Consider the following 20,001-nt stretch of genomic DNA (forward strand, 5'->3'; position numbering starts at 1 on the left):
GATGCCATCTCAGCAGGCGGGTCCAGCAAACTCAAGCAACTAATTGCCTTGCATCATCAACCGCACAGCGAGCTGCTCGCTTCAGCTCACTCTTCCACTCCGTCTCTCTCCACCGAGACCACGCGCTCAGGCCTTCCGGTGGCTGGATACTCAGCGTCTCATAGCCCTGCTTGATAATGCGATGGACCTCTCGCGGACTCAGGTTCTTCTTCTTGATAGACGGCAAGACGACAGGTGTAGGCTCGCCATCGGGTTTCGGCGATGCAGCACCTGGTTCATTATTCGAGTTGCCGTCTGATTGGAAAAGAAGGGTGTAGAAATGCGTAGACACGGAGAGGAGGGTGTCGATTGCTGGGTTGAGTTGATCGGGGGTTTTGGATGCTGGGGCTGAGGAGCCCACGGACAGGCCTGCCGGGGAGCGGTTAAGGGCGTAGAGATCGCGATATTTGGAGATGACAGGGCCAGTCTCGACGAGCTTGTAGAAGAGGTCGTCGTAGGAGGCTGGGTCTGGGAGGAAAGTGTCGCCGCCAGAGACGCAGAAGGCGAGGAGTTCGGCGAGGGAGCTGGTTAAAGTGTTGATTTGAGGGTTTGAGGACAGGTCCGAGGCATACGTCGTTAAGAAGCGCATGAGGGAGAGAAGAGTGCGCCAGAGCTCAGACCAGTGATATGTGAGGCGGATTTTATTCATAGAGAGGTATGTCAGAAGACGGAGGATAATTGCAATGGCGTGGCTGGTATTTTGTAAGCGGACGAACTTCCTTTTCGACTTAAGAACTTCGATTTACCTGTATATGTTCACATCTAGCCGACGCCGTAGGTTGTGCGTAATTGTGTCAATCATGATGTCGAAGATAACAGTTGCCAAAATCCGGTCTCCATTGACTTGAGGAAGATAGGGTTGTCTCTGACGACAAATCCGTACCTTGCGCTTCCCTTCTTCGCTGCAAATATGCTTGCAAAGAGTTGGATCTTCGACGAGGATACGTAGAGTAAAAAGGCTTAACTCGGAGTAGTGTGCAACACGCACAGATCTGTACGCATGCTGTAGGAAATAAGAGGTCATGGAGAGGAAACTGGAGAAGGGCGATTCCTCATTGACCTTCTCTGGTATGTGATGGACCAAGTGGTAACCGAAGAGCTTGTTCGAGTTTGTAAAATCATAAGTGGCCATCAGAATAGCAGCTTCCTTGGCAGGACTGGGTTTCATTAGCTCATGCCGGATAGTCTGTCATTTGCTCCCTTACAGTTCTCCAAACATTTCCTTCGCCTCTTCCGCAGTTGGGGGGGTTTGTCTTCTCTCGCGCACCGGGCGCAAGGGCTCGAAGCCCAAAGAAAATTAATGTATTGGTCAGCGTCCAGCCTTCTGGAACATCGTCTTGCACGGCAGTGTATCCATTCCGTAGACCACCACAGACGAGACCAACCCCTCTAGCGATCCTTTGGATACTCGCTTCATTGACAAAGTCCCTCTAGCCGAAGCTGATAGGGATTTTGGAACTCAAACTTGTTGTAATTTGCCAATAAGCCCAGTAGAAGAAACGGTTCGAATACATCCAGTGGGGATGAAGCATCATTGACATACTGTGGCCGTTAGACCAGGGATTCGTAGACCCAATTGGAGACCCATACCTTCATCAACGATGGGAATAGATCGCGATGTGTAAAGTAAGATACAAGACTGGTCTTGTATGCGCCGCTGGTTATAGCAACCGCCACTCTGACAGCTTTGCGCCGCAATGCGACTGGAGCAAAAGTTAGCAGTGCTCATCAATGCATTCTGTAGATAATGAAAGAGGCCATGTGCTTACGGGTCTTCCCATTGCGAACGATCCCGTCCAAGATAGCTACAAAGTCCGAGATGACACGATCGACCTCATCAAGCCCTGCGAGTACAGTGATGACATCTGAGCTAGGGTTCGTATATTTCTTGCCCAGGATACTGGTTAAGAAGATGGTCAAGGTCTAGGCATATTAGCTCCTGGTGATTCTTACAAAGAGGCGTGACGGCCACCCACTTCTAGCGCATAGGAGTCGGCTGGAGCATTTCCAGAGGCCGCTTCATGAATCGCACGGCTGAATAGTCGTTGACTTTGTACCTGATGCTCGATATCAGACTTTTATACTGGAGAGAGCCGTGCTGCGATGTTGACTCACCTGCAGACTCAAAACGTCGTCTGGGCTCAACCCATCCAGCAGGTCGTGCAGTTGACCACGATCGGGCGGCAGGAGAAAGAACTCGCGCCAGAAGCCCTCTGTTGGCTCGACATCATCCGTGGCCTGTGATTGTTATTAGCCTCTTATATCAGGAGGAGCGGAGGGGCATACCTTAAAGAGGGACTCGTAGAGCTGGACAATCTTTGGCTGGAAGTGGTCGGGTCTTGCCTGCTGGGTGAGGGGCGATGCCTCCATGATGGCTCGGGAGATCTGCAGGCCGATTACCGACACATTGGACGCATGGAAGGAGGACTCCTGGCGATGCTGCATCCCGTTTAGCCAAGTCACCAGCCACTTTGTCAGCGGTCCAGCCACATGTCCTTTTGGGCTGTACTATGTATTTCCTTGGTGGCAGATCTTCTTGCCTGCGTACTCTAGTATCTGACTGTTTTCATCTCATTGACTACGGTAAAGCTTCCCTTCTTGGATCTGCTATCGATAGTTACTATGCCATATCTGTATGCTCAACGCCGCCTTCATGCACGGTAGCTTTGTACTGCGTAGTTACGCTCCGAAAATCGGGTTCGACCGCGGTAACTAAAATTGATGACTCAGCTACCGGTCAGAATCCAATCAGCTGATCTGTGAGTTTCTGAAGTGACAGGACGACTGGAGAAATACGCATGATATGCCCCATGAAATATCTGTCAGGAAGCCACTTATGGCCCGCGGGTCCCCGGTGGCGCCACTGAACGGCATTACTGAGGCACAGTCATGCGGTACCTTGGTGGACTAGGGGGACTGCAAATACCCAAATGCTGATTGGCTGCGGCCACATCATGCAATCCCCTTACTTAATCCCTCCGAGAAAACGGGTCGGAGAATCATCAACGCATCAGTCCCTCTTCTTTTCATTCTTTCTCCATCCACCACGTACGCAGTACAGCGCAAGAGTTTTCAGTCATATGAATTCATAAGTCATTTCTGTGTCGAGGTGCTCTTCTCTCATACCCCTCGGCCTCGAATTTTCGCCATGCAACGTCCTGTGACATCATCCGCCACCATCCTCCGATGGGTGATGCCCTCGGCGGCGGCACGCACGCCAGTTACTCGCTGTTTCTCCTCTGTCGGCACCGCCCATCAGTCCTCTAAGCGTGATATGCAAACCGCGACTGCCTACCGCCCGCACAGCCTCCCTTCTTCTTTCCCGCCGCCTCGCAACGCTGGAGGCGCCGATACTTCAATCTCTGCGGAGTTCCCTCTCCCTGCCGACAATGCCCAGAAGCCCACTCAGCCAGACTCCAGTAATGTGAGCCTACGTGAAGGCGAAGCACAAGTCTCCAAGCCAGCCTCAGCGGCATCCACCAAGGCTTCTCCGAAACCCCGTCGACCACTGCGACCAAGGAAAGCCGCCATGAAGTTGACCCCGGTTGCCACAGAGCAGCTACGCAAGCTCATGTCACAGCCAGACCCAAAATATATTCGGGTTGGTGTGAAGAACCGCGGTTGCTCCGGTCTTGCGTACCACCTCGAGTACGTGGAGAAGCCCGGCAAGTTCGACGAAGTGGTTGAGCAGGATGGCGTGAAGGTCCTGATCGACAGCAAGGCGCTGTTCAGTATTATTGGCAGTGAAATGGACTGGCAAGAAGATAAACTAAGTCGGCGATTCATTTTCCGCAACCCTAACATCAGTAAGTCCCCATCCTTCAGATTGAATTAGTTCTTTATTCATCGTGCCCATGATTACTAACATGTTCTACAGAGGAGGAATGCGGCTGTGGAGAGTCTTTCATGGTTTAATTGCTTATTTCGATATGTCTTCTTTCATTTGGCGTCATCCCTTCTCGGTGCATCGGACGGCGTTCTCGTACTACAGGTTTTGAATATGGGCTGCCTTTTGGCTCAGTACATACATCCGCTTGATACCAGTCAACACAGTTCCCACTTTATGGCTTTTTTTTTCCATGTGTTATCAACATCGCTCGTTTGCAGGGTTCATGAAACCCAAGTCCTGACCTGGGTCATGCAAACTGGCTAGCTTTAGAGGCTTGGTCAAGATGTCAAAATTTACAGCACGAGACCATTTCAGAGATTCATCTATGTCTTATTATGTGTATAGATTAGGCCAGTGAAAATTCATGATTACGATCACTCATAGAAATGGGATTTGGACAGACACTACACTGAGTACCGATTTTACGCTGCTATGCATGCATGATTTCATTATTCGCGATGACAAGTATAGCCGAACCACGTTTCACACTCTCCGCAAAGATACCTGCGAGTCCCAGTCGCAGACTCATACTTGAACAACCGGTTTTGTTTAGGAATAATGGTGACACCACTAACATGTCATGCTGCAGATCAAAAGGCTACGCGGATAAACATGGAGATACGGGCAGGGAATGCTATGATCTCTGAGCTGCAGACTCAATTACCTATATTCTATGTCCATATTTAGACGGATTCAAAATGACCCTAGGTGATGTCAATAAACGCGATCGAGTAACTATTCATAGCGGCCATATCATGTGATTCGTTATCGCCAGACGCCCTGAGGTCATCGCAACGATAACGAGAGCACCTAGACTTCGAAGTTAGCTCTCCATTCCTTTTGCCTTAGGATCCTTGGGGCACTAAGCCTGTCCTCTCAAAGGAATCATGGCCTCGTCAGCCTTTCTTTCACCTCCTGGTCCAGTCACATCTGATCCTACCGTTGACGCTCTCCTGATCACCGTTCGCTTCTCAGCATCAATTCCCGATCTCCACCTCGATGTCTCCGATCCAGACACGACTACAGGCGCAGGTCTCAAACAGTTAATACGGGGCCAGCTCCCCTCCTCCCTCAAAACACATCGTCTACGCCTAATCTATGCCGGCCGTGGTCTAGACGACACAAGCGCCTTAGCAGCATCCCTCAAACTTCCCCCATCACCCTCCAGAACACCACGCCCCGCCACAGAAGACACATCCGACTCAGAGCCCAATGCCTCTGACGCTCTCTTAAGCGGAATCTCCAAAGACAAAGGCAAACAGCCAGTCCGCGACACCCGGCCCCGGTTGTACATCCACTGCTCAATCGGCGACATCGCACTCTCAGACTCCGATCTCGCCGCCGAAGCAGCCGCAGCATCCACTGTCCTGCTTCAGGAGCGCAAAGCCGAAACCTCCTCCGATCCGCTCGGCGCTTCTTCAATCTTCTCGCGACCGCAGAACACCCACCATGCCCCCGCGACTACGACGCCCGCGCCCCGCGGGTTCGACCGCCTCCTTGCAGCCGGCTTCTCGGCATCGGAGGTCACTGCTCTGCGCTCGCAATTCCTGGCTGTGCAGTCTGTTTCGCGGACGCCGGATACCATGCCGACGGGTGAGGAGCTGCGCGATCTAGAGGACCGATGGATGGATGAGGGGTCGACGGCTGCGCAGGCGCAGGCGGGCGGGGAGGGGGTTGTGGGTGCGGATGATGATGGGGGGGCTGGGGTCGGGGTCTAGGAGCGCAATGGATGATATGCTGTGGGGGGCTGTTATGGGTTTTCTTTTGGCCTATTGGATGTGCGATGTGGTTGCGGCGGGAGGAGGGGGTCTGGAGCTGGAGGAAGGGGGTTGCTGTGTTTGTGGGGGTCTTGGTGAATGTTGCATTTGGGGCTATGAGGATTATGAATTAGGTGGTGCTATAGTTTGTTTCTCTAGCCTTTCTTTTCGTCTTATGATACCCCTCTCATCTGTGCCATGTATTTGTACTTCACTTTCTTAGAGCGGCATTTATCGAATGATTCCACTATGGAGACAGGGAGTATAATTTTCGGCTTATGCTTATAGGTGTTCAAAAGAGGTACGATTCATCCGTGATGAGCGTTCATTAGAGCTGAAGAGTAAGATCATGATACTCGATGATCAAACTTGCAGAAATGCTAGCATACAACATGTTCAGGAAATACAGTAAAGACCCTCCGAGGGGGAAAACGCCATAAAAGGGCAACGCTAATGGAACTTGCCGTAAATAACCGCGAATATCAGAAGAACAAGGACCGTAATGATAGCAATAGTGATCATCCGATTCGTAGCCATCCTAAACCAGCACCGTTAGCACCAATTCGACCCCACTGGATCGGAGGAGAAGAAAGGAGGGCATACCTACGGGCCATGCCCCTCAAAGTCTTGATACTCGTATCCACGTATCCTCGCTTTGCTGCAAGTTGTCGCGGGTATTTTGGATCGTACCACGCTGCACATAGAGGTCGGCAAGGACATTTCGGCCAACATCCTCAGTCTCTAGCGCCACCCGTTGGCTGTCCTGCAACCGTTGTGAGGTGCGCTCTAATCGGTCCGTGCCAGACAGGAGCTGTTGCCGCTGCTCCAGGTGCTCGTCCTGTGGTTCGTCGGTGTATCTATCGCCGAAGAGGGCTTTCCGATCGTCGGAGTAGGATTTCAGCTTGCGCTTTACTTCGTCGATATCTGAGGAATAGTTGCGGAAGCGCACGTTGACCTTTGAGCGGGCTGCGGAGGGGATGTTCTGCTTTTCCATGCGCAGTTGGTCAAGCTAGTTCGCCGAAGCTTTATTAGTATCTCTTTCTAGATCATGTACTGGATGGCTTCGATCCTAGCTGGTGGCTTGGGCTGTTTGATGGATCTATTCGGAACGTACCAATTCAGTGGCTTCGTCTAACACCTGCTCTGCCTGTCGGATGGCGGCTTTGCGCTGTTCACCAGTAGCTTCCTCGATCTGATCGAGTTTCTGGTTCAGATCAGCTTGCACCAGCTTGAGTTCATTCTCGTAACTGGCAAACATCTCCGAGCCAGCATCGGTATCCAACGGGTTCGACATTTCAGCGGGTGTGAGTAACGGGCGGTACCGGTGGTTGAGGTACGGCCGATCGGGTCGGGGCGTTGAGTTATGTAGGCTGCTGCGTTCAAGGCTCCACCGTTATCTGGCAGTAAGTGGATGATACAGTTGGAGTCCACAGCCGAGGGGCGATCCCGTAAAAGGGGCTTGGCAGAAATATGGCTATTGATGAGGCAGTCGAGAGGCCATGCACCGTCCGCGGACCACACGTCTTAAGCTGGTTGTTCTTGAAGAGCTGACAGCGGAGGAAGGCTGGGAGCCTGGCAATGACGATAAGTGCAACACGTGATCTTGGCCGAGGTTGAGGTTACATTTATCGATCTAGACGGATAGAATAATCTGGTAAATGCATATATGAGAGATTCAAATAACAGTCTAGCTGGCTTTGCATTTGGACTCTGGTTAGATAGGAAGAATATACCTGCGCAGCTGCAGGCGTGGGTCTTTACCTGCCGAAGCTTTTGTAATTGTCCTCGGCCAAGTACCCGAATTGTCTACAAGAGAAACAGTGATCCATATTGATCAAACCTGATAATATCAAAAATTGCATTAGGGTAAAAGTTCAAGCCCACACAAGCTCATTTCGCCTTTTCTGTAAAAAGAAAAAAAGAAGTTAAAAAATTTCCCATGGTATACATGATCATGGTCCCGTTCTCCTCCCTAACATTTCTCATCTATGCAAGGAACTTGCTGCTATCCTGGGCGACAATTGCGGCACTACGCTTGGCATCCAGGAACATGTCCTCGCACTCAGCAACGTGGACGGCCTCGATACCGCTCTGGCCGTTGACGCGTGCCAGAATGCTTGCTGGAGTCAGCAGCTGAAGGGCATATCGCAAGCTGACCTTGCTGCCATGCTCCGCAACCTTCTCCAAGGCTGGCTCAGAAATGACAATGTTCTCGATCTTTGCGCGGAGGCGAATGATGGTCTTGATCTCGTCAGGGCTGTAGGGAGTGGTGGGAATGATGAGAAGACGGGCAAGCAGATCAGGCGGGATACCATGCGCAGCGCTAATATCCTCCGTACCACGAATGACAGTGTGTCCGCGGTTGGAAGCAAGGATGACGATTGGAGAGATAGTTTGCTCAAGAGCGCGGTTGAGGTACGTGAAGCATTCAATATCCAGCATGTGAACCTGGTAGGGTTAGTACAAAAGCCGTTGATGCATATAATTGATTGGATCTTACCTCGTCGATGAAAAGTACACCGGGAACCAGCTCTGCCACACCTTGGTCGATATACCTGTTCACGACCTTGTTGATCTCCTGGCGCAACTTATCGGTGATTTCGGTCTTCTTCGGCTTCATCAATTGGCCCATCATGCTCATGACATCTTGGCCACCTTGAGGTCGCGCATTGGCCATATCCAGGTCGTGGAGAGTAACATCTTGCACAATCTCCTTCTTCTTGTGAACCTCGCCCTTGGGGACAGGCACATACTCCTCGGCCTCCAGATCGAACTCGGTTGCATAAGCGTCAGAACGTCCTACGCGCTTACATGCGCCAGTGTTCGCCTCGATGTAGATAACATCTCCCACGGTGACTCGCTCTTTCTGGATGGCCTCGTAGATGCTGGGGTCCAACCGAAGTTTCTTGCTACCCTTGGCAGACTTCAAACCGATGATCAAGTGGCTGATAGTGCGACCGTAGCCGCCCAGGGGGTTCTCGGTCTCCTCTGGAGTCAACTCTGTCACCTCGCCCTCGTAAACCTCCTTTGTTTCCCGCACCCGAAGGCCTGGTGTTAGATTGTCAGCTTGGGATTCATCGTGGAACTCGTCGGTGGAAGGTGATCGCATTGCATACCAATTGCTCTCCGAAAATTTTCCATCAATGCCTCTGTCTTCTTGACCTCCGAAGAGTAGATTTCGCTGCCGACGATTGGACAGAATGGCACTTTAGTTCCCAGCTCTTGTGATACAGCAAGCGCAAGAGCAGTCTTTCCGGTACCCGGACCACCGGCGAGCAAGACAGCTCGTCCGGCCATCTTCTTAGCTTTGATGAGGTCGACAACTACACCGCATGCCTATAAAAAAAAGAGATGTCCTATCAGCAATCATTCAGGTGTTGGAGCTTGAATGAACCGGATTCAATAGTCCAATGTTGCTCTAACACACCTCACGGGCAGCACTCTGTCCAACGAATCCATCTCCAGTTGTCTCTGAGGTGCCATCAGCGCGCAGGCCTAGACCCTTGATATGGGTGTGCGCGGCAGTTCGATTCTCGCGCGAGTTGCCCTTGACCTCGCTGATCTGGACCATGGTGGAGGGTGATGACTTTGTATGGCCAATGAAAGGGGCTTATGGTGGTTTGGAGGAAGAGAGCGGATAGTAGAGAGAATTTTCAGAGTAAAAGTGAAGATGAGCGGTCTCCAGAAGAGGTGTCGTATATGCTTTCTGCTGCACGCAAATTCACGAGCAAGGGATCTGCGCCAGTCACGACCCGCGCCTCAAGGCGGTCAGCAATCCCCCCAAATTCTTTCCGCGATCCCAAACCCTCACTCAGGCCTTCGTTGGTGTTCAAGTTCAACCAAACGACCTTTAGAATCCCTTCCTTCTATCCAATGGCAGGGTTCCAATCACGGGTCGCCATTGCTGGCCAGTTCTCTCTGGCGTCAGCTTTCCGTTCCCTTTCCTTATCCATTCCGAAGCGCTCCTTCTCTACAACCCCGGCACAACAGACCACCCAGCAACTCCCAGCACACGTCCCGCCCTACCCTTATGGCCCAAGACAGTGGTACAAACAGGCGGATACCGGTCTCTACGGAGGTGCTAGCATTCGCTTCGGTAACAAGATCTCCAAGGGCCGCAATCAAGGAAAGACACGACGAAGCTGGAAACCCAACGTACGCCGGAAGAAGTTGCGAAGTGATGCGCTCGACCAAGATCTGTTCATCAAGGTGACTCACCGCGCACTACGAACTATTGAGAAGGAAGGCGGTTTGGACAACTACCTCCTGAGTGACCGACCAAGCCGCATCAAGGAACTTGGCATATTCGGCTGGCACCTTCGGTGGCAGGTGATGCAGACACCTTCAATCCAAGAGCGATTCAGAGAAGAGCGCAAAAAGTTAGGCATCCCCGAACCTCTTTCAATGGAGGAATGGCTCAAGAGCAAAGAGGATGAGATCAACGCGACAGTTGAGGAGAGGCTCAATATCAAGGATATCACAAAGCCCCGTCTGAAGGGTCGTGCCGATCCCTCTCGCTTTGCCCAGAAAAAGAAGCCTACTTATCAATTGGGGACGCACCAGCTGGCTGAGCTTGAGATGGCGGCTCAGGAGCAAGCCGAACGGGAGCGGGAGGATCGAGAATTTGAAGAGCTAGAGCGTGAGGCACATGAGCTGGAGCAGGCTGAGCGAGGACAGCCTGAATCAAAGCCTACCAAGCAAGTCTAGCTTATGCAATAGCAAGATTTTTGCGGATGCATAAGCAATATTCGAAATTCTGCTTGGACGAGCGTTCATAGCTGGCAATCGTTTGTGGTTCTGCATGGCTTTGCATCCAGTGCGAATGAGGCTTAGCTTTTTTTTTTTTTCAGTCATATTTGTACCATTATTGCGACGATTGTACCAACGTCATCAAGGCGACTTACCTTGACTTGTGTTTTCCATGGGGTGCAAATCCTCGTCCCTTGTGTTGGGACCTTATGTTGATCCTAATGCTAGGATACGATCCTCAAGGCGTGCATATTAACATATTTGTGTGTATTTATACTACAGTCATAACAAATTTCTTCTCCATACAACTACTCCCCGGTTTAAATAGATTCGCTGGTAGTATTGCTAAATTTGCATATGCGGAGATTCTCCGAGGTCAATTTGGTCTGGGGGGTTGTTCTCTTGGATATATATGTACGCGTGAATGATGTTCTAGACGGACCGGAGAAGAAGTGGACTTGTTGAACTTGGAACATACAGCAACAAGGTTTTTAAGACATTAATATCACATGTCTATTGACAGAACTCTCAATGATCAGCCATGCGACCGAGAAGCCAGCTCGGAACCGGCCTTATAAGTGAACCCATGCATGGAATGTGCGGCTCAACATGGCGACCCGCCCGGATTCGGCCGTTGACTTGAGCCCGTTTTGGTCGCAACGACGAGCACATCTCCCTTGCAACTCTCAAGCCACGTACGGCACTTCTCAGACTTGCCAATAATCCCGCCATCATGGGAAGCGCTTGCTCATGCTGAATAAGAAGTAATCTTAACACTACCTGTTTAAATTCATTCACAGTGCCCGCGGTGACATTCAGCGTCATGCAGTTCGCGTTGCCGCCGCGGAAGAGTCCGCATCCACTCCCCAGCGTCCACTCATCTCGATTACCCTACTACCGCAAGAAGCAGTTGAAAACCGTCGCTTTATTTGCAATCGCGGTGCTTGTCATCATTTTCTTGCTCCCAAAACTTTTCTCATCAAGCCCGATCTCCAGTGCGGCGCCGGCAGGTACGGCAGGCGTGGTGATTGTGACGTTGCTGGATCGCGACAATCTCAGTGAGGGTTATATTCAGAAGATCGTGTCTAACCGGGAAGACTACGCAAAGCGCCATGGTACATGCTATCTGGACTTCCAATATAAATTGACCGCTGACTGTCTCTGCTCGCACAGGTTACACCAACTTCTTTGCAAATACCTCAGACTACTCCGACGCGGTCGGCGACTCACCGAACAGCTGGGCTTTAATACCAGCTGTCCGGCATGCAATGGCAACCTACCCTCGCTCCGCATACTACTTCCACCTCAGCCCGCACGCCCTCATCATGAACCCGTCGAAGTCTCTCAAATCGCATATACTAGACAAGAGCCGCCTTGAATCGTTGATGCTAAAAGACCTCCCCGTCGTCCCACCCGACAGCATTATCAAGACATTTTCGCATCTAAAAGAGAAGGACATCGACTTTATCGCAACGCAAGATAGTACGGATATAAGTCCCGCGAGCTTTATTTTGAAAAACGGCGACTTTGCGCGGTTCTTCTTGGACTTTTGGTTTGAACCGCTTTTCCGCAACTATAAGTTTGTGAAAGCTGAGGTCCATGGACTGGTAAGCTACCGATCCGTCCGCAGCTTGGGAGAAAGTGGGACTAATGAGTAATTCTTTAAATAGGATCATATCATGCAATGGCATCCAACTGTCCTCGCCCGGACCGCTCTCGTTCCCCAGCGCCTACTCAACGCCTATAGCAAAGACTCGTCCGGAGCCTCGGCGGATGGTTCCTACAAAGACGGGGATTTTTTGATCCGTTTTCCGGCTTGCGATAGCAGCCCTGCTGGTCCTCCACATGATTGTGGAGAAATGGAGTCTTATTACATGATCTGGCAGAGAAAAGTGCAAAATGAATGACTGCTCCGATGATTAGAGATGAGAAAAGCGTTTTCTTGTGGACGTGGGGCGCAGGGCTTGGAGTTATTTATCATTGTCTTCTTAAACCCGGGAGAGGGAGTTTTCGGTTTTCTCATAGCGAGTTCTGATTGACACTTTTCTAGACGAGCACATGGCCGACGGAAAACAGGTCATGATATTCTTTTGTGAAATCGATAAAGTACATGTTTCGTAACCTCAAGTTGCTAATTTTTCCGAGACCGAAACAATAGTACGAAGTTTTAGCCCGGAATTGACAAAGCCCACAAAGCTCAAGGCATTGGTATAATGATGACAAGGCCCTGGGATATAGGGCTGAAGGGTGAATAAAGGACACCACCATTGTATATCGTCGAAGCCAAACGTAGACTCGCAAGAGCTTCGCGACCATCACATCGCTCCACAGCTATCATCTCTGCCGTTTAGAAGAGGAAGGGAAAGATAACAGTGCGCTTCTTCTTGTACTTGTCACCGAACTCCTTACGGTAGCGCTTCTCCTTCTTCCAAGCCCAGCTCCACATCTGAAGCCCGCCAACAAGGGTGAAGATCAGGATACTCAGGTTCAACTGGCTAGCCAGGAAGATCCCCAACCACGCGAGAATCTCAAAGAAGTAATTGGGGCAAGTGACCCAGCTGAAGCCAAAACCGGAAGGAATGCCGCGCTCTGTAGTTCCAGGGCGGCGCAGGTTACGCAGAACCAAGTGCGCGTTCAAGTTAGCCAGCTCGCTGAACACGAACAGAGCCAGGCCCGCCCACACAAGCGCCTGATTGGGCTCGGAGCTCGCAGCCCAAGAATCAGGGCGGAATACCCAGTACGCAACGTTGAATCCAGCAAGGAACCAGTAGTGACCGCTGTTCTTAAAGATGTTGAAGATGGGCATCGTTGCGCTGCTGAAGCGGTGCACGAAGAGCGTCTCGTACTCGCGCTTCAGGAAGTGGAGAGTCAGCATTGCGCATGTGAGCAGCTGCACGTTCGAGGGGTTGGGAAGGGGCTGGTCATAGTTGAAGTACACGAGGGGCCGCAGTGGGAAAAGGAAGAGTGCGGGGATGAGAAGAGGACCAAGGTATTCGATGATGAAGACAGTGCGCCATGCGATTTGAGGACCTAGAAGAAGTCAATGGTGAGCTTGGAAGTTTTCGTCTGATGTGATCTGAGCTGGGCCTAGCTTACCAAGATCCTTGACGTGGATCACGCTTGAGTTGCGCAGACCGGTGGCTTCGATAGACGTATCCTTGGAGTTTGGGACGACGCTACGGTCACTGCCCTTGGTTATGCGGAGTCGGTGGACGGAGGCGCCAGAAATCTGGGCAATACTCTCGTGCAGAGCCGCGCCTGAATCACTGAGCGAGATAACAAGTTCCTTGGGAAGCTTGCCAATGGGTTTACCTGATATTGTTAGCTGTATTTGTTTGAAATTTGGGATCAGCTGGGTAGCTCTGGATAAGGGGCATACCCCGCGGCTCAACGGAGAGCGTGATCTTAGATGCCATTGCGATTTGCGGACAAGCTTCCGGGGACAGAGAGGACAATTCCCAATAGGAGATGGTGCCCTTCTACTTTTGTTGAGTTGAATTCTGGAAGCAGCAACGAAGTCACGTGGTGTCCTGGGGCCATCGAGCCGAGGTTCACTTTTGTTGGGAAAACCAGTATGATGTCGAACGAGGATGGTCCTGCGTGCAAGAGAACGGGAAGCTATCACTTCTAGGTATAGATTGATTAGATTAGTTGACTAACGAGCAGCTTCTTAATAAGTTTTGTATGGCTTCTTTGATGAAAGGAAGCAGGAGATAATAAGATAAACCTTCGATTTCTATTTAGCATGTATTAGTACCCTGGTATTGCATAGGAAACTGGTCTGCATCAGAACAGGAAGTCTGAAGCAGTACCATATATACCCATAGTCTACCCATAGTCTACTGCGTATGAAGCCAAGTGTCACTGTGCCATCCACTCTCATGTTGATATCACCATCAAGTCGCAGGCCACATTTTGACTTCAATAACTCGTATCGTGTGCATTGCATGCATGCGTAGGTCAGCCCTTTGACCAGGGTAAAGAACCCCTGGAGTCAGCTGGCCACTACGACACCCTGGCATTCCAATACGAATCAGCCCTGTCTCAGCTCGAGGTCCAGAATTCAGCTCGCCTACAAATTCCACAAATTCCACAAATCGGCCGAGCTGAACGGCCCCACCGGGCGCAGGATCAATAGTAGTGTATCCCACGAGGTCAGCCGAGCACCCTCAAGCTGGGCACATTACGCAATTCTTGTGACATGATTGGAAGAATCGTCTGCAGTTCGTTGCCTAGATCTGAAGGTGCGAGCCGACCCGGATCTCAGCTGAGGCTTTGGTGCTGCACCGGTTAGCCTGGCCGAGAAGCCATCGCCAATCAGTGATCATCAGTTGACGCCTGGCCAAGGTAAGCGAAGCAGCTGGCGCGAGGAATTACAACATCGAGCGAAAGGTTCTCCTCGGGTACGGATAACCGAAAAGGGACTGATCCCTGGCCGCGTGAAGAGGGAATCCGGAATATCATTTCCTGCAGAGCAACTCTGCCAATTGCAGATCGCTACAAGCAATCCAAGCTGCCATGCCAATGCGTCGCGCCAATCAAACACAGGCTAAAGCGAACCATTTCTTCCAAAATGGGTCACGGCTGAAGCGAGCTCGAAACTACTCTATCGATTGGCCGCTCATATCGTAACTTGGTGGAACACTGCAAGAAATATGCGGAAGGCGTGCGGGCAATGCCCAATGCCCCTCCTGATACCTCAGTTACCCACATGTTCCATTGTTTATGCCTGTATGAGGCGCCACTAACGGCCTGAACAGTGGGTCTAGTTCTTCGCCAGTCGTAACCTAACTCACGCTGCGTCCAACAGCAGCTTAGGGTTGTGGCGCCCTGATGACGGCCTGACAATGGATACAAAGGAGGAGGTGGGGTGATGGACCAGATTGCGCTACCGAGCTGCTGGCCAAGCCATGGAAACTGCCTCGTCTGAGTGGCGCACCCAAACATGCCCATGATAAATTTAATCTTTGCATTACCCTCCGAGACGACCCCATGACATCCGCCCGCATTTTTTACCTTTCATCTTTCCCATCAGATTGCACGTTGCCCTTCCACGTTCAAAGTGCCATCTCAGGCATCACTGTCGATTGCGTGTACGATAGTGACCTCACAACTGAGGACCTGCTGGGCTGAAATTTGTATTGAGAACTTCGTTGCTAAATTACCTGGCAACAATCGGTATGTGGGGGTTCGTTCTTGCATATTTTCATTTCTGGAAATTATTGGAGTCTCTTGATCACCGCAGGTGGTCACTTTTCATACCGAACCATGAAAAATCATGCACCCGTGCCAAGAAGAAATATAGCCATCAAAAATTAGTATCTCGATGTCCTGGCCACTAACTATCTATCTTAAGCACTACCACTGCTCGACTAAGACAGCCTTGCGATCATTTCTTCTGTATTATACAAAGTCTGCGTCATCTTCATCATGGCTGAAAAGTCCACCGGAGCCACCAATGGCAGTGATAGTTTGCTGTCTCGAGCTGAAAATGCCATTCGGGCATCTCTGAAGCCTTTGCCAACGGAGACCGGTGATGGCACCTATGTACCAAGTGATACCACCACGGGCCTGGCCAAAGATCTCAGCCATATCGACTTGAAAGATGTCAAGACACTCGTCGATGTAGCCAAAAGTGCGGTTAGCGGAGATCCCGTAAACGACCGGGAGTACATCATGGAGCGAGTGATTCAAGTGAGTTCTCGAAACGAGATAGGTTGCTATTGATTCTCATATCTTCACAGCTCGCAGCCGATCTTCCATCTACATCCAAGAATGGAAAGGAAGTGACGAATACATTTTTAAATATGCTGTGGAACGACTTGAAGCACCCTCCTATCTCGTGAGTGAGGCAAAGAACGTATACACCCTCGCGAGCATCACTAATTCCAAATATTATTCAGGTATCTTGGTCGAGATACATCATACCGCAAAGCCGATGGCTCTGGAAACGTAAATCCCCACAGAAAGACGTAACGCTAATAGAAAGAAAATCGCTGACACCACTTTTAGAACATCTTCTGGCCTCAGATTGGAGCAGCAGGCACTCCATATGCCCGATCTGTCCGACCACAAACGGTGCAACCCGCTGAGCTGCCTGATCCAGGAACGCTGTTCGACAGTCTCTTGTCTCGGAAAGAATTCAAAGAGCACCCAAACAAGATATCGAGTGTGCTATTTTACCTTGCATCGATTATCATCCATGGTAAATTTCCCATCAAGTAGCAAAGAGAAGAGAATCATTCTAAAGCCGAAACCAGATCTATTCCAGACAGATTCGCGGGACTCGACAATTTCTTTGACGTCGTCTTATCTAGACTTGTCGCCGCTCTACGGTAATAACCAGGAAGAGCAAAACCAAGTCAGGACTTTCAAAGATGGCAGGTTGAAGCCAGATGTATTCTCCACGAAAAGAATCCTGGGATTCCCCCTGGCGTTGGTGTTTTGCTGATAATGTTTAATCGCTTCCACAACTTTGTTGTTACGCAACTGGCAGCGATTAATCAAGGCGGACGCTTCACAAAGCCTGACGAGTCGAATGCCAAGGCATATGCCGCTTGGGATAATGATTTGTTTCAGACGGGTCGCCTAGTTACATGCGGTCTTTACATCAACATTGTATTGAAGGACTACGTTCGAACAATCCTCAATCTGAACCGGACTAACAGTACTTGGAGCCTGGATCCTAGAGCGGATATCAAAGATGGACTGCTCAGCGAGGCTGCAGCTCAGGCAACTGGCAACCAGGTCTCTGCAGAGTTCAACCTTGTTTACCGTTGGCATTCGTGCATCTCTGAACGTGACCAGAAATGGTCAGAAGACCTATATAAAGAGATATTTGCTGGTCAAGACCCCAGTACCTTGTCTCTTCCCGAATTCATGCAAGGACTCGGGCGTTGGGAGGCCAGTATGCCCGCAGAGCCTTTGGATCGTCCCTTTGCCAAGCTGCATCGTCAAGCAGATGGCTCTTTTGATGACGATGATTTGGTCAAGATTTTCCAGGAGAGTGTGGAGGATGTTGCTGGCGCTTTCGGTGCCTCTAATGTCCCGTCCGTCTTTCGAAGCATTGAGGTTCTCGGGATGCAACAGGCTCGCTCTTGGAACCTGGCAACTTTGAATGAGTTCCGAGATTTCTTTAACCTGGCTCCATACAAGACGTTTGAAGAGATCAACCCGGATCCTTACATTGCAGATCAGCTCCGTCACTTTTACGATCACCCTGACCTTGTCGAACTATACCCAGGCATCATCGTGGAAGACACGAAGCATCCAGTAGTTCCAGGCAGTGGGCTGTGCACAAATTACACGATCTCCCGGGCGATTTTGTCAGATGCTGTCGCTCTCGTTCGTGGAGATCGGTTCTACACGGTTGACTACACTCCTAAGCACCTGACCAATTGGGCATACAATGAGATTAATTACGATACCGACGAGGATGAAGGCCAAGTATTCTACAAGCTAGCCTTGCGTGCTTTCCCACATCACCTACGAGGTGATTCAATCTATGCTCATTTCCCGATGGTCATTCCCAGTGAGAACGAAAAGATTATGAAAAGCCTTGGGCAGTATGATACGTATAATTTTGATCGCCCTCGCTACAATGCCATTCCGAGAATGATTGAATCTCATGCTGCCTGTAAGGCTGTGCTTGGAGACCAAGATGCGTTCAAAGTGACCTGGGGTAAGAAGCTGGAGTTCCTTCTCCATCGCGATGGCCATCCCTATGGTCGAGACTACATGCTGTCTGGGGATCTACCTCCAAACGCTGCGTCCCGCAAAATGGTCGGCGATGCTCTTTACCGCGACAAGTGGCAGTTGGAAGTCAGCAAGTTCTATGAGGAGATTACCCTGCAGCTTATCAAGAAGCACTCTTACAAGGTTGCTGGTACAAACCAGGTGGATATCTGCCGCGATGTGGCTAATTTGGCCCAAGTCCACTTCTGCTCTAGTGTTTTCTCTTTGCCTCTCAAAACTGAATCCAACCCCCAAGGGATTTACACTGAAGTCGAAATGTACAACATGATGGCATTGATCTTCACTTGCATTTTCTACGATGTTGACGTCGCCAAGTCTTTCAAGCTTGAGCAGGCATCTCGAAAGCTTTCACAGCAGCTGGGTGAGCTGGTCTTGGCTAATGTAGAAGTCGTTGATAAAGTCGGCATCATTGCCAGCATCGTCTCTCACCTTCATCGCCATGATGTTCTAAGTGACTACGGCGTCCACATGATACAACGCCTGTTGGATAGCAAACTTGCGCCAAAAGAGATTGTCTGGACACATATTCTCCCGTCAGCAGCCGCGATGGTCGCCAACCAAGCCCAATTATTTACTCAAGCTTTGGACTTCTATTTGGACAAAGAGAACGCGGCTCACCTCGCGGAGATCCAGCGCCTGTCTACAGAGACCACACCAGAATCTGATGATCTTTTGCTGCGATAGTAAGTTATTGTGTGGTTTCCTTATTTCGCGACCGTTGAAATTGGTACTAACCAGGACCAGTTTTATGGAAGGTGCTAGAATCCGCTCGTCTGTCGCTCTGCCTCGAAAAGTAGCCAAGCCCACCGTTATCGAGGATAAAGGCGAGAAAGTGACGCTCAAAACGGGCCAGGAGGTTTTCTGCAACCTGTCGGCTGCAAGTCACGATCCAGAAGCCTTCCCAGATCCTGAAACAGTTCGCCTGGACCGCGACCTAAGCCAGTATATCTTCTTCGGATATGGCCCACACCAATGCCTCGGCCTCGATATTGTTAAGATCGCGCTCCCCACAATGTTCCGCGTTGTAGGACGGCTGGGAAACCTACGCAGGACACCCAGGGCCCCAGGGCCAATTGAAGAAGGTCCCTGGTGTTGGTGGCATCACGATGTATCTGGATCCGGAGTATAGTTCTTACTCTCCATATCCTTCTAGCATGAAGATCCAGTGGGATGGAGAGTTGCCTTAGCTTCAAGGGCCGTGAGAGGGAAATCTCCCGAAGCTTTCAAACCAGTTGGATGTATTTTATAAACTGACCAATTATGTTCCTTTGCATTTCATACTTTTGAGGTACGCAAACTCGAACTTGAGAGACTCATTATTGTGAATAATTCACATAGCTAGATTGTTACCTGGCACTTTTTAAGTTACTCTCTGTTAGCCTGGGCTAGTCTACTTATCCCGAGGTCTAGACGCAGTGGCTTACTAAAAGCGTAACTACTCGCCAGATGAGCGGTTCATGGGGCTTCTGGGTACATACCAACTACCCTTCAAGTCCTTTGCAGAGGGAGTAGAGGACTAGCCGGGCAGTAACTCGAAGCAATCACGCCCAAGCGCGGGTTACAGTACCCAGACATCCTTAGTCGGCAGTTTTCCCCTGATTGACGGATCTACCTTCCCTCTGAGTTCGAATTCAGTGAAGTCTTGTAATGGCAGTACAGCACTGGTACATTGTGATATCATCATTCGAAGAGAAACGGCAGCTATGCTTGCTTGTGCAGCTGGAACGTATCTGTCGCTGATCTCAGTCCTGTATCCGGTTAATTTTGTAGTACAGGAGGAGCATGGAGTCCCGTCAGTACAAATTAAAAGTA

General features: G+C 50.4%; 10 protein-coding genes across 10 annotated transcripts; 6 read left to right on the plus strand and 4 right to left on the minus strand.

Moving 5' to 3' along the window:
• Window positions 1-31: 31 nt before the first annotated feature.
• On the minus strand, window positions 32-2,409 carry N7468_008603 (ARMH3 family protein; the record flags this gene model as incomplete). Its single annotated transcript, XM_058477899.1, has 8 exons — window positions 32-731; window positions 786-1,186; window positions 1,245-1,469; window positions 1,630-1,742; window positions 1,809-1,962; window positions 2,016-2,096; window positions 2,155-2,277; window positions 2,326-2,409. 8 exons carry the CDS (start codon window positions 2,407-2,409, stop codon window positions 32-34), a joined length of 1,881 nt encoding a protein of 626 aa, XP_058328244.1.
• A 778-nt stretch (window positions 2,410-3,187) lies between these two features.
• isa1 (Fe-binding Fe/S cluster assembly protein ISA1) lies at window positions 3,188-3,954 on the plus strand (the record flags this gene model as incomplete). Its single annotated transcript, XM_058477900.1, has 2 exons — window positions 3,188-3,845; window positions 3,917-3,954. The coding sequence occupies 2 exons, from the start codon at window positions 3,188-3,190 to the stop codon at window positions 3,952-3,954; spliced, it is 696 nt and encodes a 231-aa protein (XP_058328245.1).
• An 861-nt stretch (window positions 3,955-4,815) lies between these two features.
• Window positions 4,816-5,646, plus strand: N7468_008605 (DSC3 family protein; the record flags this gene model as incomplete). Its single annotated transcript, XM_058477901.1, has 1 exon — window positions 4,816-5,646. The coding sequence occupies one exon, from the start codon at window positions 4,816-4,818 to the stop codon at window positions 5,644-5,646; it is 831 nt and encodes a 276-aa protein (XP_058328246.1).
• A 7-nt stretch (window positions 5,647-5,653) lies between these two features.
• Window positions 5,654-5,953, plus strand: N7468_008606 (uncharacterized protein; the record flags this gene model as incomplete). The annotated part of the gene is made up of 2 exons (XM_058477902.1): window positions 5,654-5,830; window positions 5,909-5,953. The coding sequence occupies 2 exons, from the start codon at window positions 5,654-5,656 to the stop codon at window positions 5,951-5,953; spliced, it is 222 nt and encodes a 73-aa protein (XP_058328247.1).
• Window positions 5,954-6,135: 182 nt separating this feature from the next.
• N7468_008607 (v-SNARE protein VTI1) lies at window positions 6,136-6,979 on the minus strand (the record flags this gene model as incomplete). The annotated part of the gene is made up of 3 exons (XM_058477903.1): window positions 6,136-6,223; window positions 6,330-6,694; window positions 6,800-6,979. 3 exons carry the CDS (start codon window positions 6,977-6,979, stop codon window positions 6,136-6,138), a joined length of 633 nt encoding a protein of 210 aa, XP_058328248.1.
• Window positions 6,980-7,671: 692 nt separating this feature from the next.
• Window positions 7,672-9,256, minus strand: rvb1 (RuvB family ATP-dependent DNA helicase pontin; the record flags this gene model as incomplete). The annotated part of the gene is made up of 4 exons (XM_058477904.1): window positions 7,672-8,133; window positions 8,186-8,733; window positions 8,802-9,021; window positions 9,113-9,256. 4 exons carry the CDS (start codon window positions 9,254-9,256, stop codon window positions 7,672-7,674), a joined length of 1,374 nt encoding a protein of 457 aa, XP_058328249.1.
• Window positions 9,257-9,558: 302 nt separating this feature from the next.
• N7468_008609 (mitochondrial 54S ribosomal protein bL28m) lies at window positions 9,559-10,392 on the plus strand (the record flags this gene model as incomplete). The annotated part of the gene is made up of 1 exon (XM_058477905.1): window positions 9,559-10,392. One exon carries the CDS (start codon window positions 9,559-9,561, stop codon window positions 10,390-10,392), a length of 834 nt encoding a protein of 277 aa, XP_058328250.1.
• An 865-nt stretch (window positions 10,393-11,257) lies between these two features.
• Window positions 11,258-12,341, plus strand: N7468_008610 (putative alpha-1,6-mannosyltransferase subunit; the record flags this gene model as incomplete). Its single annotated transcript, XM_058477906.1, has 3 exons — window positions 11,258-11,549; window positions 11,608-12,041; window positions 12,105-12,341. The coding sequence occupies 3 exons, from the start codon at window positions 11,258-11,260 to the stop codon at window positions 12,339-12,341; spliced, it is 963 nt and encodes a 320-aa protein (XP_058328251.1).
• A 440-nt stretch (window positions 12,342-12,781) lies between these two features.
• Window positions 12,782-13,850, minus strand: N7468_008611 (trans-2-enoyl-CoA reductase (NADPH) TSC13; the record flags this gene model as incomplete). The annotated part of the gene is made up of 3 exons (XM_058477907.1): window positions 12,782-13,464; window positions 13,531-13,746; window positions 13,814-13,850. 3 exons carry the CDS (start codon window positions 13,848-13,850, stop codon window positions 12,782-12,784), a joined length of 936 nt encoding a protein of 311 aa, XP_058328252.1.
• A 2,014-nt stretch (window positions 13,851-15,864) lies between these two features.
• N7468_008612 (peroxidase/cytochrome P450 family protein) lies at window positions 15,865-19,376 on the plus strand (the record flags this gene model as incomplete). The annotated part of the gene is made up of 7 exons (XM_058477908.1): window positions 15,865-16,128; window positions 16,179-16,276; window positions 16,338-16,386; window positions 16,447-16,639; window positions 16,781-18,872; window positions 18,934-19,213; window positions 19,257-19,376. 7 exons carry the CDS (start codon window positions 15,865-15,867, stop codon window positions 19,374-19,376), a joined length of 3,096 nt encoding a protein of 1,031 aa, XP_058328253.1.
• Between the last annotated feature and the right edge of the window lie 625 nt (window positions 19,377-20,001).

This window comes from Penicillium chermesinum (genome assembly GCF_028974085.1).
Source record: "Penicillium chermesinum strain IBT 19713 chromosome Unknown utg000006l:1.0-2335141.0:1.0-2336784.0, whole genome shotgun sequence".
Classification (NCBI taxonomy): domain Eukaryota; kingdom Fungi; phylum Ascomycota; class Eurotiomycetes; order Eurotiales; family Aspergillaceae; genus Penicillium; species Penicillium chermesinum.